This window comes from Glossina fuscipes, unplaced genomic scaffold, assembly GCF_014805625.2.
Source record: "Glossina fuscipes isolate IAEA_lab_2018 unplaced genomic scaffold, Yale_Gfus_2 2, whole genome shotgun sequence".
Lineage (NCBI taxonomy): Eukaryota > Metazoa > Arthropoda > Insecta > Diptera > Glossinidae > Glossina > Glossina fuscipes.
In genome coordinates this window covers 14,393,214-14,420,210 of record NW_023998416.1, presented here as the reverse complement: position 1 = coordinate 14,420,210, position 26,997 = coordinate 14,393,214, and the positions used below count along the sequence as shown (strand labels likewise).

General features: G+C 32.8%; 1 protein-coding gene across 4 annotated transcripts in view; it reads left to right on the top strand.

The window, feature by feature from the left end:
• Nucleotides 1-22,437, top strand: part of LOC119632796 (dual oxidase maturation factor 1) — a 55,669-nt gene extending 33,232 nt beyond the window's left edge. For all 4 annotated transcript variants that reach the window (XM_038025906.1, XM_038025903.1, XM_038025904.1 and 1 more), the window contains 3 exons: nt 20,469-20,900; nt 20,973-21,462; nt 21,526-22,437. In XM_038025906.1, the coding sequence (XP_037881834.1) occupies nt 20,469-20,900; nt 20,973-21,462; nt 21,526-21,574 (971 nt within the window). In that variant the 3' untranslated portion in view covers nt 21,575-22,437. The remainder of the gene's footprint in view (nt 1-20,468; nt 20,901-20,972; nt 21,463-21,525) is intronic.
• The last annotated feature ends 4,560 nt before the right edge of the window (nt 22,438-26,997 follow it).

Here is a 26,997-nt window from a genome sequence, read left to right as displayed (position 1 = left end):
TGTTTACTTGCCACCAAGCAATCATAAATGCAAACAACAGCAAAAACGACGGAACAACACGAACAACGGCAGTCATAATAACAGCTACGCTGCCAGGCTTTCAATTTGTCTTTACTTACCTACTACTACAACTGCCAAAGAGTGGTATGATCATTTCATCATATCATTGGTGACTGGTTCTACTCGACATTGCCGATATTCTTTTGCAACATTTTCCAATAGCCTGTCAAATGTTTTGCTTTCAGGTATTTGAGTTCTTGCCATTCGATCAAGTTAACAAACTTTCAAATTCAAAGCGAGAACTTCTTACATGTAATACAACATGAGTAGCATAAGTAGCCGAGTAGATTAGAATCACGTCAACGAGATCTCTTAGTCTCAGTGTACGCGGGGTTAATTGTCAATGCGGCAGAGAATACTCGGCCGTATGCTACAATAATTACTCGGTTGATTGGACTTGCACCCACCCAGAATTTGATATCGATAGAATCGTCAAGGACTAAAAAATTTTATAAATTATAATGCTTGCAAACATGCAATGCACATCCATCATTGATGCGCCAACACGAGCTGTGAGCTGTACCACCATAACAGCTGTCACGTAGCTGCACAGATAAGAATCGCAACTAGTAAGTCTACGTTTGACGATTTAAAGCTCATTGCGGATTCGGATCACTCTTGGCCGTAACTGTAGTTACTGCTCATAGGCTAGAGACTTACTTATCGGGCTGCGACTACGCTCTTTATCTCTATCTCTTTCCCTATTTCGTTTTGGTCCTCACTGTGTTAAACGTATAAGCGAACCCTACTTGATTGGTCATATTCCGAAAAAGAAAGACAAAAGAAACTTACAATTAATTACCTAAGTATGCAAACAAACAAACTTACTTTTCAAATAATTAAAGTTTTTAAATATTTTCGTTGCAAAACACATCGTGCGCCTCATCACAATATACATCAGCGAATTACAACATGCACTACATAGTAACCTGAAAATAGATCTTTTGAAGAGCGTTATAAACTAAAATGCTCGACGCTATTATATTTACATCCTAAACGGCGAGTATCCAAAATTCGCTCTAAAGCGCAAAAAAAGTTTTTGCCTTATTTGCTATACGAGCTCTTTGTGTCATAACTATATATTTTTTGGGTTGTTAAGGAAAAAAGAAAAAAAGAAAAAAAAAAACAGTCAATCACAATATAAGCGCGTGCAAGAGTGTGTAAGTTTTGTTAAAACTAGCATTTTGTCGTATGTCAAACGTCATTCCATGGTTGGTTTTTATAAATTATAACAAAATCGATATTAATACCCGTTCAACATTAACATTGTCAACGGAAAACAAAAAGCTTCCAATTCTTCTTTTTTGCTTAAGATAAAGTCATTATTATTTGTGTGCACTTACATTGTGTGCACTTATATGTGTATATATCTGTATAGGTTTATTTATAAAACAATGGCTTGAAATGTGTGTAGATTTTTGTATTTTTAGATTTTGCTAATGGATTTTCCTCAAAAAGAGGTATCGCAATACATGACTTGAGATAAATATCTATTACGGTGTTTAGACGTTGCAAAATCAGTATGAATTACAATCACTAGTCAACACATCATCACTGAAGAAGTTATAATAAAGCATAATATAGCTTTTGTGTTTATTTATTTATTTATTTTTTTTTTTTGCTTATAATGCAGATCTTAAGTTAAAAGTTTCGTTAACACTGTGACGACACTTTAGAAGTTGTTTGAAATTTTTAAATGAAATGAAAGGGTTTTCTAAATAGTTATAAAAAAATTACCGTTACTTTGGAGATGGCATATAGTAGCATAAAAGGAATGCAATGCTCTTCGTAAGTGTACAGATTCCATAAGAATTTTAATGTTACAAAATTATGAAATCAAGATAAATAATTTATCTTATTCGCAAGTTGGATTGGCTTGCATTTCAGGCAGAATTCCAATCTTTTTCTGTTCTAATTATCGTAGGTAAGGCCGAAATATTCAGGAGCAATCCACCCCCAAAATGAGCAAAAAAGGAGTAAGAAAGAGTAAAAGTGGATCACGGATCGCTGTTTAATACCCCACACGAGCAAATAGTTATTCATACCTCTTTTTCTTAATTTCCTTCTGAAAGTTACTGTTTGGAACGAATAGGATGCATCCTCTGAGTAATTGATCATATTGCAAAAAAAAAATTTAAAAAAATATAGCTTTCAAAATAAGACGTTATATGGGAAGTTTTTCGAAAAGTTATCTAATTAGAATAATTTTCTATAGCGTTTGCCGTTGGGCCAGAATGCGTCAGTGTACCAAGTTTCATTAAAATCTCTCCAAAATTGTATCCTTTAGCTTAACCATAAGACGGGCAGACGAACTGAGAAGCTTAGATCAATTAAGAAATTGGTATAATAAATGTTGGGTCCATCTCAAGTTCATCTGCACAAACTTAATAAACCATTTCTACCACTTGTGTGTATAGGGAATAAGATCGATTGATTTAAGTTTTTTTAAAGCTTTAAAGCTGATTATTTGAATTTAAACACTATAAATATAATGAAAAAAAAAATAGATTATATTTTTTGTTTTCTTTTACTTTTTGATAATCGATTAGCATACAAACAAACAACAAAAATCTCTAAAATTAGACGGCGACATATATTATAAATGTATAAAAACAATATGTTGTAGTAGCGCATAAGTTCATTTATTTTGTTATCGAAACAAAAAAGAAAGAACAAAATAAACAATAGAAAATGGGGCAAAGAAGAAGCATACTAATCCGATTAGTTTGTAGAGGTTTCGTGAAAAGTTTATTGAGATTAATTTTAATGAAAATTATTTTTATTTCCAACTGAATCAATTTTTAGATCAAGTAATATTTAATTCGTACAATTCTAAGCGTGGCCTAAGCTCTCCCAAGTTGTTGTTGTAGGGTATATGCAAAGTTTTTCTGCGCTATGTGTTTTTTAATTTTTTTTAATTCTCATAGTTTTTGTGGAATTTGCGAATTGTGTAAATTTTCCATTCTGTTCCTACTTTTTTTTTTTCTCCAATAACAATATATTATCGATCATTCATTTGACTACATATTATGCAGTATTTCAATGAACACCAAATAATATTGAAATTCTTAATATGTTTGTTTATTCGTTCGTTTGTTTGTTTGTTTTGTTTTTTTGTTCCTTATTACTGACATGATAATATATATGTAGTCAAGGTTTATCTTAAGATTTGTATGGCTACAATAATACTACGATACTCAGAAGCCTTGTGTGTCAAAGTGAATTGAGTTTTATTTGAAAGAGGGTTTTAGTTATTTTACTATGAAATTTTAACACCCACCACTATCAAACACTTTAGTACTAGAACATATTATTGGGTACGTAACATTCTGAGGACAATGGAATGGAATATTCCGAGGTAAAGAATAGAACACATTACTCGGTAAGCTCTTAGAATGACACGCAGATGTAGGACAGCTGTTGACGAACTCTTATCGTTTTTAGATGGTAGCACTCTTCAAGCCAAATGTGTCAAAATTTCACGAGCTTTCGAACCTCTACAACTTAAGGGGTTGCTATGGCGCCGCTACACACGAAGTTCAAATTTTTTTCTCTGTTTTTTAGAAGAAGGTGGTGACATCTACATGTTATCCTACAAACTTATTAAGGAATGTATTACAAACCCTATAACGGAAGACACCAAGTTCCTTTTATTTTTAGGTAAACTTTTTATTTCTTATGGACAAAGTGCTAATGCGATTTAGGCAAACTGCGAAATGAGAAAAAACAAACAGTCTAGAGGTTAACTATCTAAGAAGGTTAATTTTTTTTTTCTTTAACCCCCCCCATTCTGTTTTAATAGGCGAAGAAATTGATCAGTGGACAAATTGATAGTCATTTATCTTGCAAGGTGTTTAATGGATCTGTGTATTTTAAAATCGTGCAATAAAATAAGTAAAAACACTGTAGTGTATATACCCTAAGCTACCCTACCGAATTGTTCATACAACGACTTTTCAAATTAAGGACAGGCAAGACAAAAATGGGTCTATCTCAAGTCTTTCTGTCTGTTGCACACGTCCGCACAAACTTAATACACCCTTCTAACCCAAATGGTGTAGGGTATAATATAACATATTCTTCTCCATATTGATGGGTGAGAAAAATCGAGAAGAAAATTTCTAATCCATTATCTATATTAAATTGATGTGACTTGGTGTTGTTGTTGTTGTTGTTCTATATTGTTTTTCTTCTTTTTTTAAATGATGCACAGGATACAATAGTAATGAAATTGTTTTTAGGCGGGTTTCTTTTTCACTCTGTCGCATCATCACCTTCTGTAAATTGAATGGAACTTAGTGGAGAAACTATGCAATATTGAGAAAATTGAAAGGTCATGGTAAAGCTATGAGAAGTTATCTCATCGTTAGCATTCCGGAAACTATGCGTTGTTTTGTCTTATGCGTTTTTCTTTTACGAAAACATCAACTAAAACATATATATGAAATATTCACATATGTATGTATATGGTTCATGATTACATCTACCTGGTATAGTGGTATTATATTATGAAAGCAAGAGTAACAGTTATTTGATGTCATTTAAGCTTAACTTACTCGCAATGTAGCTTAACGTAAACATACAAAAATAATACAGTATCAGTGTGTAGGTGGATGGATTGGTGTCTTGTAGGTGTGTCAATCAGCTGAGGAAATCTTCTTGGCATGGCATGACTCTAGTAAACCATTACATATATATATTATACATATTTATATATATGCGAATATGTGTGTTTGCCTGGTATTTCATTTTATTTCCCGTCAACCGTCAAGAGCTCTTTCTTACACTTGTTCGAGCTGTAGATATTTATGCGCAAGATTTTTTGTTTTCATGACGTAGAAGAAAAAAAAGCAAACCTTTCAAGTTAAATGGTTTAGTCATGATAATGATGATGACGATAGCGCGACAGTAAGGTAAGAAACGCTCACGTTGATGACAATGACGATGACGAGTAGAATTGCTGCTGCTGTTGTTGTTGTTGTTGTTGTTGTTGTTGTTGTTGTTGTTGTTATCTATCAACGACAGCCAAACTATGTGTACTTCGTTTTGATACTCTAACGATGCTTATATAAAGAAAAAATGTCACCCACACTTGACTTCAATTCAAGTCGTCTTTAAGTAAATACGTACGTTTTTCTTTTCAAAGACAAACTTCATATAAGATTATTTAACGTCATCTTTATCCTGTAAGTAAATGAACGCAATGCAATTTAAGCGCAGGTGGATTAAAGCGGTCTCATCCAATTGCCGATAGAGACATTTCTGCTCATACTAAGCGTAAAGTCAACGGCAACTGTGAAAATTGTCACAGTGGGATTACCTTAAGATTATTATACAGCCATAATTTTTCTTTTATTAAATAAATCAATTGAAGTTTTTTTTTTCTTTTTTTTTTTTTTAAAGTTATTTATGTACGTTTTTTAAAAGGAGTGTTTAAAAATGTTTTCTCAGCCAGACTTTAACTTATAGTCCTATACGGGCTTAGGTTTAAACAATATTTTCAATGCATTTTTCAAGCTGGTTTCTAGGACAAAAAAAAAAAAATAAAACAAAAATTTCGTTGTCTACAATAGTTTTCGGTTATCCATGAATTGAAAAGATTAATGATTTTAAGTTATGAAAATGATTTCCATTCATTTCAAACAAACATGCAAAAAATTTATTATTTTGAAATCTTTTTTTTCTTTTTCTTCTTTTAAATAAATAATGCTAACTGACGCAATTAATTTTCATGATATTTTGCATTCCCCCTTGAGAAAATACAAAGAACAATTGGTTGAGAGATAAGGTCGCGTTGTAAAGTTTTCAAAAATTCAGTTTTGCTTCTTTTTTTTTGTTTGGCCAAAATGATCCATTAAGTAGTCAAGAGTAACACAATATAATAATTATAGGCGTGGCAAATTCTTGAAAGGTTAAAAAATGTGGATTTTCGAAATAGAATGGTATGGCAGCATACGTGCACTTGATACTTTAAATGCGTTTTTTTTTCTCGAAACACAATTTTTCAAAACTTTTCGATTTTTTTTTGCAATATCTTTCAAACAACATTGTTTATAGAAAGACGTACGATTTTTTTTAAAAGCAAAATTTTAAAATGGTTTCTATTAATAAAAGATTGCTTTTCCTTGGTCGAAAACTGAGCTTTCTTACTCAAACCCATGCCAGTTACACAAAAGTCAACATTTCTAAAAAGTCCTACGTACTTCGATGTATACAGGAATGTAGACTAAATAGTTTTTTTTGCTTTTTGTTTTTTTAAATCAAATTTAGATGTTTTATGCCGTTTGCCATAGCGTTTGAGTTGGAGATTGATGGCATTTTTTACTATTTTTTCAAATTAATTTTCTTTTTCTGTACCTAAGAGTGTGCTTAATGACTTTCCCGGAAATTATTGGTCTGCTACTTTTCCTTTTACCCCATGAAAACTGTTAGAAAAGTCCCTTCGCAAGATCACGGTGAGCAGGTTTATCTGCATTAAGCCGCATGGGCCGACATCCCACATATGAATGTTTCCAATGTCAAGAAAACTAGTTTTGCCCTATGGATAAGTGGACGAATGTCCACTAAAAAGTTAGCTTTTATTGCTTTTATTAATACCTTGCTCGTTTTTTGAAGTCAGAACAACAGTTAAAATCGATTAAGTGTTGTTCATAGCGCTTAGTATTAAGCGTTTTACCAGGTTATAAGCAACTAAGCATTGTCTTGTCCCACCAAAGGCAAAACATAATTTTCCCGCCAAAGCGATTTCGTCTTACAGTCGATGAGAATGGTACGCGTGGAATTATCAAAGTTGATCCAAGCAAAAAAACTTTCTTCTGTTTCGTTCGGGCAAAGAAAAAATTCGGACAAATGCTCTTTATTTGGCACAAAGTTCGACGCTTTCGTGGTTAGATGAAGTGTTTCTCTCTTACGATATAAGTCAATATTACGACTGTCTGTTGTTGTTTGGATGTCCCGTTTATAAAAAAATCATAGCTTCAGACATGTATGTGTTTTGCACGTGGAATTAGGTCAATCAATACACAAATTTCGCCTTGAAACTTAATACAACTGCATAAAAATAAACCAAAAGAACACCTGTGGCACATGAGTGCTTTTCTAAGAAAAAAGTCGCTCAAGTGGAGGCAAAGGTTTCCTTACAATTATTAGACTAATTTGAAAACTTTATTGAATGGATAGATGCAAGTCAGTGCAATAAGCTCTTAAGTAGAACTTTGTCTTTCAATTCGCCAATCACATTCGAAATTTATTTTAGTCTTTGCAAATTCATAGTCAGTCTAAGATATATGTTTATCTTTTTGATTGGTCTTAAAGTCAATGTGTATGCTTTTGTGTGATACTTTTAGCTTAATCATCACTTCAATTAGATTTTGGACCGTAAGAGATGAAGCACTTAGAATACAGACGAACACAATTCATATATAATTGAATTGTAAGCCTTTGAAGTAAAGGAAAATATGAAAAAGGAAAAATATCAATATCATAAAGATTCACTTAAGTAATTGATGATTGGCAAAAAAAAAAAAAAAAGAAAAAAAAAAACGAACAAAAAACAGATAAAAGAACTAACAAAATCGTAAACGTAACTCAATTACTTACATAAAGTGTTCACAGTAAAAGAAAAAAAAAAAAGCAAAAGGAATGCTTTTAAGTGAGCATTTTTATTAACGTTTAATTATATGACATTCGGAAGCTGCAAAGTAGATACTTTGAAGCAATACATTATAAATGCAATTTATTATGTTATTTATAAGTTTACTTGGTAAAAATATTTTGCTAACGCAATATAAGAAGAAGACACAAGTAAGAAAACCATATACGGCTGCGAACGAATATATTGTACCCATCACTGTGAGTATTTTAAAAAAAGATTGAGAAACAGAAAATCAACTAAATTACTACACTCTCATAAGTTTGCGTGGGCGTGGCTGAATGTAAAATAAACCTGGAAATTTATATCGTGTGTGAGAGTGCAGTGGCCATGAGTACGCCTATCACAGATATTAACGGACAAATGGACAGACGGACTGACAAACATGAAGAGTTCGAATTTTTTACTAATCGATAATATTTTATACGATCTCTGAATACGATCGTTGAAAAGTTTTTGGCAAAGAATGAAATTTTTTTATTCTATAATATCGGCCGCTGTTTCCCATTTGCTGTAGGACTACCTAAAGAATATAAATGCAACTTTTCATCGTTGAAGCTGTTATTGTTTGCAAGTAAGAAGCAAAAAACCAAATTGCTTGTTATTTTTGAAAACAGACATGACTCAGGCAGTGGCCGTGTCCTATGGCTAATTTAGTTTAACTTCAATGTCAACCTAAGTGCAAGAACTTCGAATGTTTCTCTCAAATTTGAAGAGGAGATTGTTTAACACAGACATCGCACTGATAGACGTATGGACGGGCAGACATGCTTCTACCGGCTTAAAATTTAATGCTGATCAAGAATACATATACGTTATGGAATATCTGAAGTTTTCTCCGGCTGTTCCAAACCTTTCGACACAATTAACATACCCCTCATCGTTCGGTGAGGGATATAAAAAAAAAAAAATGCATTAAAAATTTCAATTATTTCTAGTTAAAAATTGTTTTCAAAAAAATTCCATATATCTACAAAGCAATTCAACAAGTTTGTCTTGTGTGTGTTAACAACTTTTTATTTAATCAAAAACGAGAAAATATCATTTACACAATCGATTGCTAGATGTTATTGTGAAAATCGTTCTAATAACCTTTTAACATAAATTTCATTTCTCAGAAGGATTTTTACCCGCAGGTCTGGCTGGCTTGATTTTTTAAAGTTTTTTAATTAATTTTCTCTTTGATTATAAAAAAAATATTTATCGATTTCTACGCATAAGGTAATGACAGCTACCACTTGATGAAAAGTGTTATGTAACGGTATTGAAATGTTTTCATAGTTCAATGACTCTTTTTATCTCTGTTTCTGTGTTTTCTTGTTTTTATAAAAAAAAAGAAAAAATCTTTTTTTCAAGTGTTGTTAGATGTCAGGAAGTAAAATTTTGAAAACACTTATTAAATGCTTGACCAAAATTGAAAAACAATGAAAAAAAAAAATAAGAAAAAAGAGTTACCTATATATATGTATATATATATATATATATATATGTGTGTAGTAAACGCGGTTGCCTATATATACATAGATATATTTTCGTTTTTCAATTTTTTTTTTTTTTTTTTTGCTTTTAAACCACTTAACCACTTGTATACGCATGCATAAAGACACAACAACAGCAATAATAACAACAAGTCACCGTAACTGTCGCTTTGTGTATAACCTTGCCTTTTATTGAAGGCCGTTTGTTGTCAGACCGTCATTTATATACGGATATGCATGGGCAGGCACTTGTGAGTTTTTTTTATTCACTTTTTTCTTCTTATTGGAATATGTATAAAGACTTTAAATAGAGCATTTTATAATAATGAATAAATTGAGTTTTTTTTTTTTTCGGCTTTTTGTTTACGTCTACTGTACTGTAAGTAAGAGGAAAAGAAAAAGAAGGTTAATCTACGTGTGAGACTATATAGAACACTGCATATACATGTATTTTATAAAATAAATAAAAATAACCAACAATTTCAATTGGCAAATATGTCAATGGCATTATTTAGTCACCGAGCCGAATAAATTAGAACAGAAATAAGCTAATAAGCGCACGTTTGAAAAGTTTAAGTGAGTAAAACAAAGGACAAGACAAAGGTCGTTTAACTTTGTTTTGAACACAATGCAGGGGAGATATGTCAGGCCGATATCAAATAGAATAGTCATAATTGAAATAATTGACGACAAGCATGACTGCATACTTTATATAATTTTGTTGTGTTTATTTTTGTTATTGGTAGAGGTTAGTTTATAGTTTAACTTTTATGCTTAAACTACAGAAAAGTTATGTAGGGACTTAAGCGTGCTTCTTGGCATAGGAATAATATAAGTCGTGGTAAAATTTTGTGCGCGTGTTGCTTGGAAATGAGCAACGTAGCAACTGGACTCGAGGCTTTGGCACCAGTCATATAAAATTATATATCAGAAAAAAAATTGAAAAGAAAATTGATGAAACAAATCGACAATGGCCGCAATCTGGTTTTACCTACGTATTCAATCTATTCGAGAAAAATCAGGATCAAAGAAGAATTACAAGAATTCGTCTCATACCACACTAATGCTCATACGATATGCTGCTGTAATATTGCTAAGCACCAATCGATTCTTAAGAAATCTACGCTTTACAGTTGTGCGCAAAATGTTATGTTTGTTCATTCAGTTTGTGGGCACCTAAGCCTATGGATGACTTGAAAGTGCGCGAAGAACGTAATGTTAATGATAAAACATTTGACTTAATGACACTGTATTAACATATTTTCGTTTGGATAACAAAGAGTAAACACTTTCGAAAGGTATTCGCGGAGCATTAAAGAAGTTACAACTCAAACATTAAACTTAAAGGGTATTTTCCGGAAAAAGGCATGAAATTTTAAAGAAAACTTTTAATAGGCAGTGAATTATCTTCCACGCATTCTGGACGAACCAAAAGCGAATAGAAAATTTGCTTTTTTCAAAAAACGTGCAGCGATGTTATTCTGTAACTAAGAGCGAACTATAGACTATTGTTTCCTTCGGAATCCGGGAGTGGAGCCTATTTCCTTTCGTTCCAAGTTTTAAGTATGAGGAATGTTGTTTGCTTACGAAAGAAAGAAGCAAGAAAAACAAAAAAAAAAAAAAAAAATATCTCAGTTAGTGTTCTTTTCCAAAGAATCTGATAGAATTTATCAACTTGCCCTAGCCTTGCCATATTTTCCCCCTGCCAGTAAATTAATATTCGGTCTACCATGGTCTTGAGTTGTTTTTCCTTAGCAATAGCAATAGAATAAACACAAAAGATTTTGAACAGTATCGACTTTCTATTAGAAAGTTTTCTTAATACGTATTTCTGGGAGAGTTTTCAAAAAGAAGCGAGAGATTTTTAGAGATTGTCGAGTCGTCAATAACGATTGCTTTGTTAATTGCTTCGTGTATATGTTTGTAATTGGGCTAAGATTGTAGAAATAGTTATAATTTGATGAATTTGCATGCCGTATGTGTAACTGTGTGTAAACGAAATGTTTACAATTTTTGACAACATCAACGATTTGCACAAAGAGAACTGTCAAAACAATTTATCAAACCTTGATATTATAAGTGCTTTTTTTTTTTTTTTTTTTTTTTTTTTTTAATTCAAGTTTTTTTCAAGTGCCATTTTTTAATTTAATTGTCAAACAAGGCAATGCGGAATTTTATGTTTTTTTTTTTCTTCTTACTTCGCATAAAAATGCAAACTAAGAAACAAATATACACACGCACACACACCTATATGTATATATATATATATATATATATATATATGTATATCCGCATATGTATATAAAGATATATAGATATAATGTCAATTTGCAGTGTAATGAATGCAAATCAACTGAATGTGCTGCTCATGAACTTGTTAGATGTACAATCAATCGACAACATTATTCAAGTGCGAATATATCAGTACATGTAATATGCATGTGTTTCGCCTGTATATGTGTATGTGTATGCGTTTGACTATATGTACACGTTTGTGAGCTTGCATAAAAACGTCAAGTGCTTTCAAGTAGGCACACACTGCAAAGAGAAAAAAAAAAATAAAAATAATAATAATATACACAGCACGAGTTAGTTGTATACTCTCGTTTAATAAATGGAGGCCGGTATAGTAACGCCTTTTACTGCCACTGTCACAGTCAATTGCAATGGAAGTCTACTTATATATATATATATGAAATTCTCTATTGCATACTCCTTCCTCACCTTTAAATATATATTGCGTAGATACTTATAGATTTTGGCTGCACTTACATGAACGTTGATATGTATGCGATGCTGAGCGATTATGTTTTCAAATGTTTGCCGTTGACTGCGATTGTTGCTGATTAATCGAGCATGCGTAATGTAATGTAATGTAAAATATTGTTGATCTGCGATTAAGTTTGTGCATATGTGTTCACCGCAAACTGCGGTCGCTATACTTGTTTGTCTGTGTAAGTCTGTCCCTATGTCTGCCTAGCTGTCCGCCAATGCTTTTTCTACGCAAAAAGGTAATAAACAAAAATATCGTGAATATTGTTGCTCTTGTGCGTTTCCACCAGTCGAGCAAACATATCAAGTTAAAAGCAAAAATCACATAAGAAAAAAATTCATATAAATTTTAATTTTTGGTTTTTTTTTTTCAAGCGCCATTGATTGAGTACTTGTGCGTATTTTTGTTGTTGTTGTTGTTGTTGATGTTATTGTAATTGCTATGCGTTATAATGTATTTAAAGCACTGTTAGCAACGTTGAATATGATTCATTTTATAGTAAACTTATTAGAAAAAAATTTTACAATTTATTCAAAGATGAAGTATCGATTCAGTGCTGATATATATGTTTTTGTCCTCGTACTATGCTCACAAAAAAAAAAAAAAAAAAAAAAAAAAAAAAAGACGGAAAAAGTTGCTTCTGACTAATATTGAATACAAAAACTTGTCTGTGCACTCAATTAATAAAAGATTTCTTAACAGCAGTTGTGCGTACGTAAGCAATTATTGGGTTTTTTGTGTACAGGTGCGTGTGTTCGCTTTAAATCACTATTACCGCATGTGTTGATTTCCGAGTTTTGTTGTCGTTTTTGACATTTGATTTTTTTATATACTTAAGGTTAAAACATTGACAATGAGCAATGTTTTCCGTAGGCATGTGCGTTGGTGCCGTTCGCTCACTTCATGTTTGTTACCATTTCCTGTAAGCACAATTGTATTGAAACTAAAATGTACTTCTTTTTATATATTGTCACCGAGAAATGCGGATCTATTAGCTTTGTCAACTTGTTCGTAACGTTCTTTGAATCTTATCGTAAACACCGCGTAAACGTTATAATTTTTTTGCTCTTATGCTTGTTCTAATTCCTTTTATGGGGTCCGTCATTTATGATAGCTTTTCTAACCGTCAGTTTCTCGTTCGTCTTCACCGGTTCGTCAGCACATTACGCTGTTCCCGCTATGGTCCCTTTTTATGTTTAAGAGAATTTTTCCTATATTATCCCAACAAATTTATTACAAAGCAAAAGTAAATAATGACTTAACTTGTTATTAAAGATGATGCCATTATTCCATTAACTATGAAGAGCCAATGTGTTAATGCTTCGTTTCATCTCCATTTGTCTGCTGAAATTCCAACGCAGGGAAAGAAAAAGCCCTTTGTCAGCCGGAACAGATGCACAAAACTGGGGACGGATACAAGTGGAAAGTTAGATATCAAGACTTCAAAAGCCTTTCTATTTCTATATCGACTGCGTGACGACATTGTAGTTTTCTTCCCCTTCCTATGTCGGGGTAGACTTGACATTGCATTACTTAAAGTTAGTGATCGTTTTTTTTTTCTTTCAAATACTGAATACTTTGTCGTGTCCCGAATATTTAACTTGTTATTGATTAACTATACTCTTTATGCCACTTTTGCAAATGACTGAAGAGTATTTAAACTCGCGGCTTATATTATTATATATTTAACTTATATGAAAAAAAAACTAACGTTTAAGTCGGGGAGCGCCGGCTATTAGATACCCCTACACCACTTTGCCTTATATAGTGATTCATCCGTTTTAGAAATAATGTACCAAAAGTTACTCAATGTTTTTCATGAATTATCGAGTATTAGAGAAATCCTTATATGAAGTGGTGTCCAAAAATTAGACCTCCTTAGTCTAAGTTCGGTGAGGTTGATTTCTCTGTGAGTTTATTATTATGAATTAATTTTTACCATGAAATGTTCAAAATTATATCATTTAATATATGTAAGTTCAGTTTTGCGTAGGAACGCTTATATATGAGAGGGTTCAAAAAATTGCCCCAGCCGAGTCAAATTTTCCATAGTAATTTAGAATATCTAAATATTATTTATAGGCACTTGTATGTGTACCTTACGTCCGCACAAACTTAATATACCCTGTACGACAAGTGGTGTAGGGTATATTAAGAAACGTAAAATAGTTTTTACAGCTAAAAAAAAAAAAATAAAGGCAGGTGATCGCTTTTTACTCTTTTTTAGGGTTCAATCCTCGATAGTAGAAAAAACCCACAACTCATTCATAATAGGGGTAAGAGTTACATGTTCCAGATTAAAATAGCAAACGTTAACTGAGCTTGATAAAGGGGGTAGGATTTCTTGATGCCGAAAACTCACGATGTCATGACTTTTTGTCATTTCACGTCTAATTTTTGGTGAATCCTTAGCGATGGTTTCATTTGAAACACGCTCAGTTGAGCTACACAGGTTGCCATGGACATTCAGCTTTACCGTCCATGATATTGGTTCACATAATCTGTGTTCATAACCATAATGACAGTTAGCTTTTATATCGACAAATAACTAAAGCTAAATTCCACAAAATCATCGCAGCTAAGGAAGCCAGATATTTTTGCACAGCCTAAAATTTACATTGATTCGATATTTCCACCACATTATAGTATGAACGTATTTGTCATAAATCTTTAAGCGTAAGTATGTGCCTCATGGTTTTTGTCCCTGGAAACTCATACTACGTGATTTGGTGGTCACCCGTAGTCTTAAGAAAGATAAGTTGTTTGTTTCTCAGTTATTGTGATGTATTTCTTTAATGGCTAAACTTGTTATGGTTTGCCTTGTCTTTACTTATCTTACTTTCCTCATACTTTTTGTTTCTTATTTACTTACTCATTTACTGTTTATACCCAACACTGAAGGATGAGAGTATATTTCGTATGTCGTAGCGCTTGAAACAACCAAACGAGAGCTACAGAGACCCTATCAGATACATGTATTCTTGACAAGCGCGAAATTCTGAACTGATTTAGCCACATCTCTCCGTTTGTCTGTCAAACATCAATTATAAAAAAATTGAAAGTTGTTTTACGCAGATTGGTATTGAAAATGGGCCGAATTGGTTAAAGTACACGTCCGCAGTAAAATTTCGCCTGAACGTAACTCTGTTTTTCTAACTAAAAATTCATGAATTGTTTTCCATTACTCACAAATTATGAAAATTATATTTACTTTATGGAGGACCTCTATTGTTCATGTGTGAGAGATCGCCCGGGCTCACAGAAACTTATTGGTGATCAATTTTCGCTTTTTATTTGATTTTCTCGAGTTGAACATTCTTTATTTGTTGCTCATAAGATGAGACACAGTGTTGAAAATTGTTCCGTACATTCTTCACATGAAGATGTATTGATGTATTTAGGAACGTTTTAATTCTGAAATAAATATTGTAGGTCCCAAAATGCGAAGGAATTTTGTTTTCTTACCGGTATTATCAATTGTATATCCAACAAATGGGTTCGAACACGCTAAGTGTGTTTGTTCTGAATTAAATATAGTGGACGGAATAGTTAATTAGATGTAAAAAGGTTTATTTATGTAAATAATAATTAGGATAAAAGAATTTGATTAAACTCAATAAAACCTGTTAGTAATTCACCTAAAATTTCCTTACTAATAATCTACTGAGAATAACTTGCAAAACTAGTTCTTTCTTATCGTATCGTGTACCGTATACAAAATTCGGCCCCAATCAGATATTAACTTCTTACTGATTCATTTTGTTTATTTGTTTCTCATGTTTACTTACACTTAAAATGCACACTTATTGCATGCGATTACGTAACAAAGCCATAGCAAAACATGTCTTGTATTGACGCGATGGTACATATCCGCATGGTAATATAAGCATCAGCGTTACAGTGTTGTACTCAACAAGCACGCGACAAATGATCGATTATGAAGACTATAAACTTCTAACGGTAATTAATGAATTTAAGTCCAATTTACTTTTCATTCTATTAGGCAACGGATATGCGAAGCTTACTCGAAATGATAGTTAGGTGCCACGTAATTCTACTTACCGTCAAAAACTCTTCTTATTTTGTTCGATCCACGTGTTTTTGTGACGAATCATGCCACGATGCGAGGATTAGGCACTTATAACAATCATGGTAATAATTAAAGTGCTATTGTTTTTGTTTATAGCATAAATTATTGAAGCAATCTATACGCGCAGTTTTGCATTTCGAAAGATTCCAATTCCAAGGTACGCATAAATATCTAGTCACAAAATATTCCCTAAATTCACTTATGCCTTCCTTTTTTAGGCTCAGATTTGTAACAAAGCCAATAAAAGCTTATAGTTCGATTAGTTCTACTTTTTCCCATTAATTAACAGCCACTCTCTGCCTTTTCAGCTTGGCGGATTTGGCAGCAGTGTTGATAATTTCATTATCGATGAATAATAAAAAGGCGTACCCCTCCACTCAGTGTGCTTACTTGGTGGCAACTTTACTTTGTAAATACCTCCTCTAATGTGATAGGCCAATTGTTGCTGAGCACACGATTTGGTTTTCCGAATTTTGCCGTCTTTTTCAGGATAAATTTTAGGGGTCGCATTCTCTTCTTTATCGTATTCATCACTGCTACTCAACGAAAGTTCATCATCAACACCGGAATTGTTTTCTGATGCTCTTATTCCAGTTTCTCAACAAATTCATTGTCTTGCAAGCCAGCCTCATTATCAACAGTGCCACTGATTTAATCTATGGAAGGAATACTTTCTTAACCAAGAAAATGTTTGTTTGCTTAGCCAGATATAGATGTAACTTACTTAACACAACGGAGATTAACTATATTGAGTAAATTTGTCTTTTGACAATGCCTATATAAAGCAATATAACCGCACTTTTTGCGGCATATATGCTAAGCAAAACGAGTTAGGTTGTAAAGTACTGGGAAATAATAGTAGTCAAGACCATGGAATAGGCTATGCCAATTGCTTTCTTCTGACGTATACATCTTGATAAGGAACGGTTTGGATTCGTTTATCCGGGATCGTCTGGAAGTTCCAAAGGCAAAAATGACTACGGTTCCGTAAAATGATCCTAAAGGGTTTATAGTCGAAATTAAAGGATAATGGCGGTCAAGATGCTCGCCCACCTAAAAAGTCACATATGTGTAATGGTGTACATTTTCAAATGTGACTCAAAAACACTTCGTTGTCCTATTAGGAGTAACCTAACCTAGTGGACAAGAAAGTTTCTTTTAGTACTTTTAATATAAAAAAACTAGGGCTTGTAGCGATCAATATCTCGCTGATATCTTAAGTAAATATTTATGAAAGTCGAGTTAAAAATTTTTTCAACAATTTTTCCAATCACAATTACGATTTTCGTATGTTTTTATGTTAATTGATATACATTCAAGGATTGTTCTCTTAATTGTTTTTAACGAAATTCCAATTTGTTTATATTAAAATTAATAAGAAGTGATTTTTAAATCGCTACTTAAAGATATGACAAAAAGCAGCAGAAAACTATTGTATGCGTAAGTTTTGAAGAGATCTTTAAATGCTTGTACGAATTACTGCAGGCAATGTATTTACAATAAACGACTTGCTTGTGCGTACGGGTGGTTATTAATGTGTACACTGCACATATATATTAATATATATACATATATACTACACACATATGCGTGCGTGCGTGCGTGCGTGCGTGCGTAATTTAAATGCAAAATTATTACCATTTTGACTTGAAGCGCTGCATTAATTCCTCATACACCAAAATTACTTGGCCAAAGTGTTTGAAATTGCACATTTAGCTGAAAGCGCTTAAACATACATCTATAAATGCCGTGAAAGTCATTGAAAATCGTTATTTAGAGTTAAGTCATCCCTATCAGTGTTACTTAATCATATCGATTGCGAAGAATGCAAAATATAATAAAAAACTTATCTCAATAATTATGTGTAGATATATGTCTATGATCGTTGTTAAGGAATTTCACGGTACGTTCCCATATGCATTTAATGTATGAGTATTGTATGCATAAGAAGATTGCGTGTTAGGCATCAGCCTAACGCCAACATATATATAATATCGTGGATGGCAAATACCAACTATGTTGTCAACAAAAATTTTACCGTAACAAAGGCGGCAATTTGTACACACACGCGCACACAAACACACATAATATATATATATATATATATATACGTAAAATATATGTATATATAGGTCCGTGTGAATGTACATATTTTCAATATTGTAACTTAACTACAATGTTTGTTGGTTTGCCAAAGATGTTGACAAGATTGTTTCCCTCCAACTATGGCAAGAACAACAACAACAATAGCAGTCTTTTGCAGTACACTGCATTATGCTTTCCTATGCCAAGTGATGTTGTCGCTATTGTAATGACATTTTATATACATATATATATGTATATATATATATATATACATATATATATATATATATATATATATATATATAAAGGTGTGCGTCTGCTTATGTGTGTGTGTGTGTGTTTGTGTGTGTATGTTTGTGTAGACTTGAAGGTTCAAAACTACCGTTTGCTGTTGTTTCCAATATTCAGTCATTCATGCAAGTGCATGGTTAACATTGTTAAAGTCCATATTTTTCAAAGCTTAGAGGAAACTGTTAAGTGATGTTTCGTTTTAAGCATAATATATATACTTATATATACGCGCACACATTCATTCTTATTTACTTACTTACTTATATGTTTGTTATAATCACGTAAGTATTATGTGTATGTTTATGTTCAAAATAAAGGCGCACATACGCATAAGGTGCTCACATTTTGCATATATATGTGGATATCGGTGTTGTTTTCGAGTTGTTGTTTTTTATGCGGTTGCATTATTCACATTCTAAACACTCTCACATATGCAGAGTTTAGGTATATAATGCAACCGTAAAGAAATGTAAACTTGTGTGTCATGAGGTTAATTGAAATCTATCCGTTTCGGTAATCGATCAATGAAGGTGTTACGGACAAGAATAAGCACCCTACATTCATAAGTAATTGATTAATAATTTTTAATAAATTTCTTTTATAATTAAGTGTAAAGACAAACAATGCCTTAAAGCGGCTGCCTGTGCTGTTGTCACACCCTTAGTAGATAGTACAATGACTATGAACAATGAACAAAAAATAATAGTAAAATATTTTAATAAGATTTAATAATAATAATAGTGATAACTTTCCTCGAGACAAACATACCAACACTTCTCAAATGGCAGATATTTCCCTTTTTTTATATGAAAATACGAAATATTTTTTTCTCATTCTTGCACGAAAAAAGAATAACGATCCTACTCGGGCATTTATGCCTTTATGTATACTTATTCATATTTGTTGACAATAACCATTGAAAACGATTTACTTGACTCAGGTCGAATCTTAGTTTCTATCCATCAAAGTGTGATAGCTTGTTGCTCATAACGTTTGGAATAGGTATTCGATTGAAATGTTTATATAAAAATTTCAGTCCCCTTCATGATTTGGTGCACTTCTTTCTTTTCCATTTTGCTCTTGAAGGAATCCGAACAATAACGTGAAGATAGGTGACCGGATGGATGTCTGTATGAATAGCAAGAATAATAACGCCATTGTAACGAAATTCATGTTTCAATATCGGAATTCATAATCAATACCAAAAATCGTGTCCCAAAGTTTTAATTTTTGGGAGGTTTCGGATCGCCGCGTCAGCCTCATATCTATTCAACGGTCACCTTCATAAAATTATAACAACTAATATATTTATTTGAAATAATGTTTAAACGGACATAAGTAGATCCTAAACAATGTCATCCTGATGGAGTTACTTATTATGTTATGCTTTTAAATGAACATGAATAGTCATCCACTTATATATTTTCATTTAACTATGCTTATAAAGGAACATCTGGTAAGCCACTGGGCTTCATTTAACATAGTCTAAACAGTCTCTTCTCAGGATTCCGGGAAAAGGCTCGAAAAGCTTTTCTCAGGTAATGAATTTTTGTTCATTTACCCTAGAAGATCCAAAGCTCCAGTCATTAAAGAACATATTTTTCTTTTTGGAAAGTACATAGTGACTTTACGCCTTTAAAGCAGAACCTTAATCCCCAATATTTGCAACACTATGTGTTACAAGCTAAGGACGGGGAATTAACAAAATCTTTTCGTTTTCTTGATTGATTTCTAAATAATTTACCTAACAATTTATTTTATGTTACCTACAATATGATTAATTAAATTTGAGGTGAAAACGCGTAGTAATATGCACTCGTATCTTTCTTTGCTTCTTCTTTGTTTACAACATGAATAAAATAGCAATTTTTGGCAACAAGCAAATGTACCATTTAAAGTACTAACGTGATCCACCCTTTGCTTAACGAAAACACGCACCTACACACACGCACACACACACATACACACACATTTTTACATATATTCAGTAATTTTAATCTCTTCCTTTGCTTTGCTATCTTTATCATTGTAATTTTGTAGCTGTACCTGTCGGCAATTGGATACAACCTGATATTGATTATAATGAACGTTTCACTTGGGAAGGTGCTACCGATATGAGTACAAATTATCGTAATGCTCTGAAGCGCGGTTTACCGTTCCCCATATTAACGGTGGCTGAATATTTCAGTTTGGGACGCGAAGGATTTTCATGGGGTGGCCAATATCGTGCGGCTGGTTATTTTGCGAGCATTATGTTATGGGCATCGTTAGCTTCATGGCTGTTAATGAATTTATTACTTATCGCTGTGCCACGCTATGGTGCCTATATGAAGGCTTTAACCGGCGTTTTGCTGATAGGCACCAATGTGGGTTATTATTGTTTATTGCCAAAAAGACCGTTAACGATTTATCTCGAGGGTGGCCGTTTGGAATTTCATTTGGGCTGGTGTTATTGGCTGTTAATGGTTGCCGGTAACTATTGTCGTTATGCTGTCGATAAGGAGGACACTTTTAAAATATGCTTAACTGTTATGTCTTTTCAAGGAATTTTATGTTTTATTGCTGGAATACTGATATCCATAATCGATTTGGTATGGCCTCATACCTTTTCAACAGTGCTTGAGGTTTACTACGGTACACCTTATGATCGTCACGTGATATTGGAGGAATCCAGCGATGTTAGGTATCGCAAGCGTAACAGTCGCAATTTGGAAGATCCTACAGGTTTAGGATCACGTATTTTAAGACGTTTATCGTCGAAGACAAAGGATACAACGGCATCGTCACAGCGAGCTAGCACCAGTCACGCGGCTAACGCAAGCGTCTCTGCAACGACGCCGGGCGTTGAAAACAAAGCTTTTCAAAATGATGTACCGAAAAGTCCGTGGCGTTATCCATTCCGAAGAGTTCAGCAATTGCAATCGCATCCTAGGCATATGCAACGCACTTTAAGTCAAGAGTCGGGCTCCTCGATAGCTTCAGCGTCTATACAAATTTCGCCATTACATAAGCATGCCTTGGCCAGAATGCTACCGTAAGTTAAGCAATCGCAACATTTTATTGCAATATTTTAAGCATTTTTCTTTTACGCCTGCAGACATCCACCCGTCGAGTATAATACTAGAGGAGCTACGGATCGTTGGTGATCTCTCGCGTGCACTTTATTGAAATAGTTTTTTATTTTCATTTTTCATTTTTTATTTTTTATAAATATAACAAAACGAACGTAACTTGTATTTGTGATTGATATGTATTAGTTTAATTGTTTTTGTTTTTTTGTTTAATTTTTTTTTTCGATAAATTTTATGTATTGATTTAAATTGTACAACAAAACAAGAGCCATTTACTTAATTAAGATTTTTCGCTTTAAATTATTTAAAATAGGGTTTTTTTTTTGCTTCGTTTTTTTTGTTTACATAATTTTTTTTTTTCTATTATAGCAAAAATTTGTAATTGTTTTCAATTTTCCACATTTAGTGATAAGTGATGATATATTATTGTGATAATCCTTCAAATATGAAAATATAATTATTAAGCAATTGTTTCTAATGCTCGCTTGTTTCCCTAGGGATTTTATTCATAAATAATGCTTTCAATTGAAAATTTTTAATTGTTAATTTTTTAATTCTCGTTTTCGAATGTAAATAATAAGACCGGGATTATTGTTAGAAATTATGATTTACTGTGTGTGCGTGTGTGTACATTTCTTTTTTTTTTGCTCAAATAATATTTGAGTGTCTTTTCTCTAAGTTATTTATTATTCATTTTTTATTTTTATTTTTTTTCATTTAATTTATATAAGTATTTTTTCCATATTTCGGTAAAGAGTAAATTAATTGCCTTATGAATGCTGAGGATAGATACGCCTGTGTTCTTGTAAAAATTTTCAATTATATTCTAATTTATAAATTTTAATAGCGGACGAGATTTACTTTTCGCTACGTTTCAAATTATTGACGGTTTGAAAACGTATTGAAGTCTAATAAAATTTACTTATGTTTTATAGAAACTGTGAAGTTTGTTTTTCTCATATAATGTAAAATATAGGTCCTTTAAAAAGAACGCTTTAATTGTAATTCATACTAGTTCAATGCCGACGTTGGATAATGCCAAAAATTCTAAGCCCGTTGTCTTCTGTATTGTTGACCAATTGCAGGTGACTTCACATCATTAAAGGGAAGCATTCAAGTAAAAGATTATTCTGTAGCATCTCTCTCGACGAATTGCCTTTCAATGCTTGGTTTAAATGTTTGTTACTTTTCATATAGATCGACTCATCAGACCGCCTCGGTAACTCACGATATATTCCGCCTAGCTTGTCCCACCAAATACACTTTTGTTCTGTGAGTATTCGGTTTGCACGCGAAAGTATGGTAGGACTCGCTATGCTTGGGATTGTTGCAATGAAATCTGTTTTCAGCGTAAAAGTACCTTACGGCTTTACCTTTCAAGTAGCTGTTCACAAGGAAGCCAATGCCGTTCAATATATCTTGGTTCCATAATATTTCCCTTTGCTTGTTTCTGAATCATTTTTATGACTTTCAGTCGGTTTAAAATTTCTGGTTGAATCATTCCCAATGTTTCTGCCAATTCTTGTTGCGTTTGTGATAAGTACTCAAGAAGTACCGCTTACCATTCTGCATCTTTGAAAATCGTCTCTCTACCATTGCCATACCATAGTTCTCACGGTACGTTCTTTCACTGATAGCTGCCTCGCCATAAGTATATTATTTGAGAGCGCTTGATGAACTTCAACTGCAAATTGTTCATATTGAAGCAAGTAGAAATTTAAACCTTCCGCAAATGAAGAGAATTTGGCTTGTAAACTGATGTTTACTTTGAGAAGCGGACATAAACCTAACAATGTGTCGATTGGGTTACGTAAGGGTTACGTTACAAGACTGACGTCTACATCTCTTTGTTTCCACTAAGGTTATCGAAAGCCGTTGAAAACTACATCTATTACATATAAATATATATATATATATATAGTAGTTTGCAGAATAAAGCCTTCGTATAAATCACTTTTTCTTTATTCCTTGTGTTCTCCCCTTCTCCACTGCACTATTACTCGATTTTATCAAAACAAAAGCGCTAGAATATCGAGTAAATCGCTGTCAGTAGAAACATATCGATGTTCAAAATTGTAGCATAGGTCGATTTTTTAAATATATTTAAAAAGTAAAGCATACTTTCAGCATAAAAATTAATGTAATTGAAATTTCAAAGAAGTTAAATAATTGTTCCGTTTATTTTTCATACCCATCACCAAAGGATGAGAAATATATTCACTTTGTCAAAACGTTTGCGACGTCTAAAAAGAATCTTTACACACGTTGCAGACCAAGTAGTGAACTGATTCAAGAGTGTTCCTCTGTGCATTGGCTGTTGCAAACATTCTCCTACCCGCAAAAACGAAGCTGTCGACTTTAAATTTGGCAGAAACATTAGAAGTTCCTATATGCAAACTGGTAATGAAAATGGGTCAAATTGGTCGAAGGACATGCTTTTAGTACGACGTAAACTGAGAGCATCTCTGTTTGTCAGGGAATAAAAAATTGGTTTTTTGCATCCACATCTAACGTATATAGAACTAAGCCTACTTAATTTTTTGCAAATTATTGCAGAACTTTAACTGTAAACATGCCACGTCAAAGAGCCCAACGTCACTCTCAGTTAGTCTAATCCAGCTATAACTTATCGCACTGCTCTCTGACCAAACTCCTTTACGGACTTGCTTGTACTGAACTAATCTTACTGATGCAAGATGTTACACATATGGTGATTGGATTCAGAGAGAAGGGAAAGTGCCATCTGCTTTAACTTTATATCTTTGTTCGAACCTAATTGATGCTCTTAATTGTATATGGAAATAAATTAAGAAGATCAGTTATATGAATGAGATGTTGAATAATGGAACGTAAATATGGGACCGAAACGAGCTTGAGACTATGAATCGACCTCTACTTCCTATGTTTTGTGCAATCATATCATATATGCCCAAAATAATAATGTCTATTTCCTGTGCCTTAAATGCTGCTTATTGTATCTATTGTATTTTAAACTCCAATGTTTATATCCCAAGAGAGATTGGCGTATAACACCAAGTGGTCAAATGGTTAATTGCTCAGTTGTGGTTACAAATAGAGTCTGCCTTTAGAATTAATTTGAAAGAAGAAAGAAGAACGAGAAGTTTTCTTCTCATAGTCGCTAAAGGCTTCTTTTTTTCTATGCTCGCTGCAATAAGAAAAACACTGATTGTATTATTACCCAGAGTAAACATTATGCATATATTGAACACAAATCATCTCTCAGTTTGAGTTTTTTCTTGAATAATAATAAATAAAAAGCAAAACATTGAATAAATATGTAAATAACACAGCAGGAAACTACGATAAGAAACTTATACGAGTCCTTATGTTGTATCTATGAGTATGTAAGTGTCTGTGCATAAGAAATTCGCAAAGATAGCAGATAACTATAAGTTAAAGTTTCATAAAAAACAATAAAGTAAATAACGAGATTTATGACATTTTTATTGTTTGCTACAAATACTACCACTTGTTGTTGTATTCTTAAATTGTATTGTTTAAAACAAAATAGGGTTCGCATAGCTTCATAGCTACATTATATTATATAGCTACGGGGTAAAGAATATAAATATAAAAAGAAATGAATAAAAATAAAAACCCTTTAGTGTTTCTTAAACGAATAGTTTATGTGCATAGTGAGTGTAGTGAGTGCGAAAAAATTGGAGAAATAATAAAAAATAGTTTATTTTTGAATAAGAAGCAGCATTAACTTTTATGTTAGAAACAGATTCTTCTTCTAATATTTTATCCTTTCTATCTCTATCTTTGTCAGTTCATACAACGGATGGCGGTTACATTGGTTTTTCACACTTCCCCTTATATACACAATCACACGCACACGCACACGCACACGCGTACACAAGACGACATTTATTTACGATTTAAATGAAAAGGAAACAAAAAAAAAAATATGTTGGTTTGTTTTCTTTTTCCTAGTAGTGTTGACATATTTATACGAATGCTTACAACTGTTCGTGCGTGTTATTGTTAAAATGCACTTTAGATATATGGGAATTATTACTGTGACGTAATGGTATTTTACAAGCGATCGAATATGAAGTTCTTATATAACGTACATTGTAAGTTTGTATATATGTGTATATGTATGTGTATATGCAAATGTATTTACATAAACTTTCCGTGCTCATGCTTGCATTAATATTAGGTGGGGTTGATTTAAATATGAGAAAGAATAACTTTTTTAATATTTTATCTCAGGCAAACTTGTTCCCTACGTAGGGCAGCGACGTCAAACACGAAGATATACTAAGGATAAATTAATGATAGTAAATTTTGTATTTTTACGTTTACTACCGCGAATAGCTGTTTAAAAAAAGAAAAAGAAGAGAATTGCGCGAGCTATGTAAGTATGTACGCATTATACGAACGATTGTTATTATTAAAATTTATGTTAGTACTTGTAGCAGTTTTTCTTCTTGTTTTTTGTTTTTTTTTTCATCTCGCGCTGTTTACATTTGACGAGGGAGCAATTTTATAAAAGTCAGGTTTTGGTTATAAAATTTTATTTATTTGAAGATTATATGAAGACGGTAAAAAACAAATCATTTACATAAAAATGTTCTCGATTTGACAAATTTTAACGATTTACATTTTACGTAAACAAGTGAGAGAACGACCTTTGTCTTAAACTCAACCTCAAGCATCCCTACAAGTACACAAATGTACCAGGTATGTAAATCTAAAATCGGAATTCGCCCATAGATGACCCGAGCTGGTAATGTAGTTACTGTGAAACCGCTTGATGACATCAGACAAAGAATTTTTTAACTCACAACAATGGGAATTTCGTACAACCGCTTAGTTTGCGACTGTGTTCAATGTATCGAGTATCTTGCAAACCAAAAAAAAGAACATTCGCCGACGGCATTATTTTTTTGTCGAACGATGCTAAAAGGAAATCGTTTTTACATCCTATTGTTATTGGTGCCGAAAAGTGGATTTATTTTGAGAATTCTACACGCAGGAATACATGGATAGATCCAAGCATACCTCCAACATTTATTGTAATATCAAAACTTTATAGCAAGAAGGCAATAGTTTGTGTTTGATGGGTCAACTTCTACCACTTGCTACTTTCTTTTTTTCGCCGTTTACGGTGTATAGTAATGCTATGACTCCATTATGACTCCGCTCCAACTAAAGTTTTCCTGTATCTATGTTTAGTGTTCCTGATATTGAAATAGGTTGGATTCGCCCCTAATTTGACGGCCACACATCTAGCGACCTACAACGCTCTTACGTTTAAGAATACGGCTTATGGCTTGTTTCTGCATAAACTATTGACTCATATCTCATTAGTCTAATAAGAATCTATAGGTTTTGTTTTATAAAGTATTGATATTAAACGTATCGAATTCTTTGAATCAAACCCCTCTCCTTTCTCGATGATATGATAAATGAATAATTTCCTTAATTGACTTTAATTCGATGGCATTGAGCACTTTCTTTGACAAGAC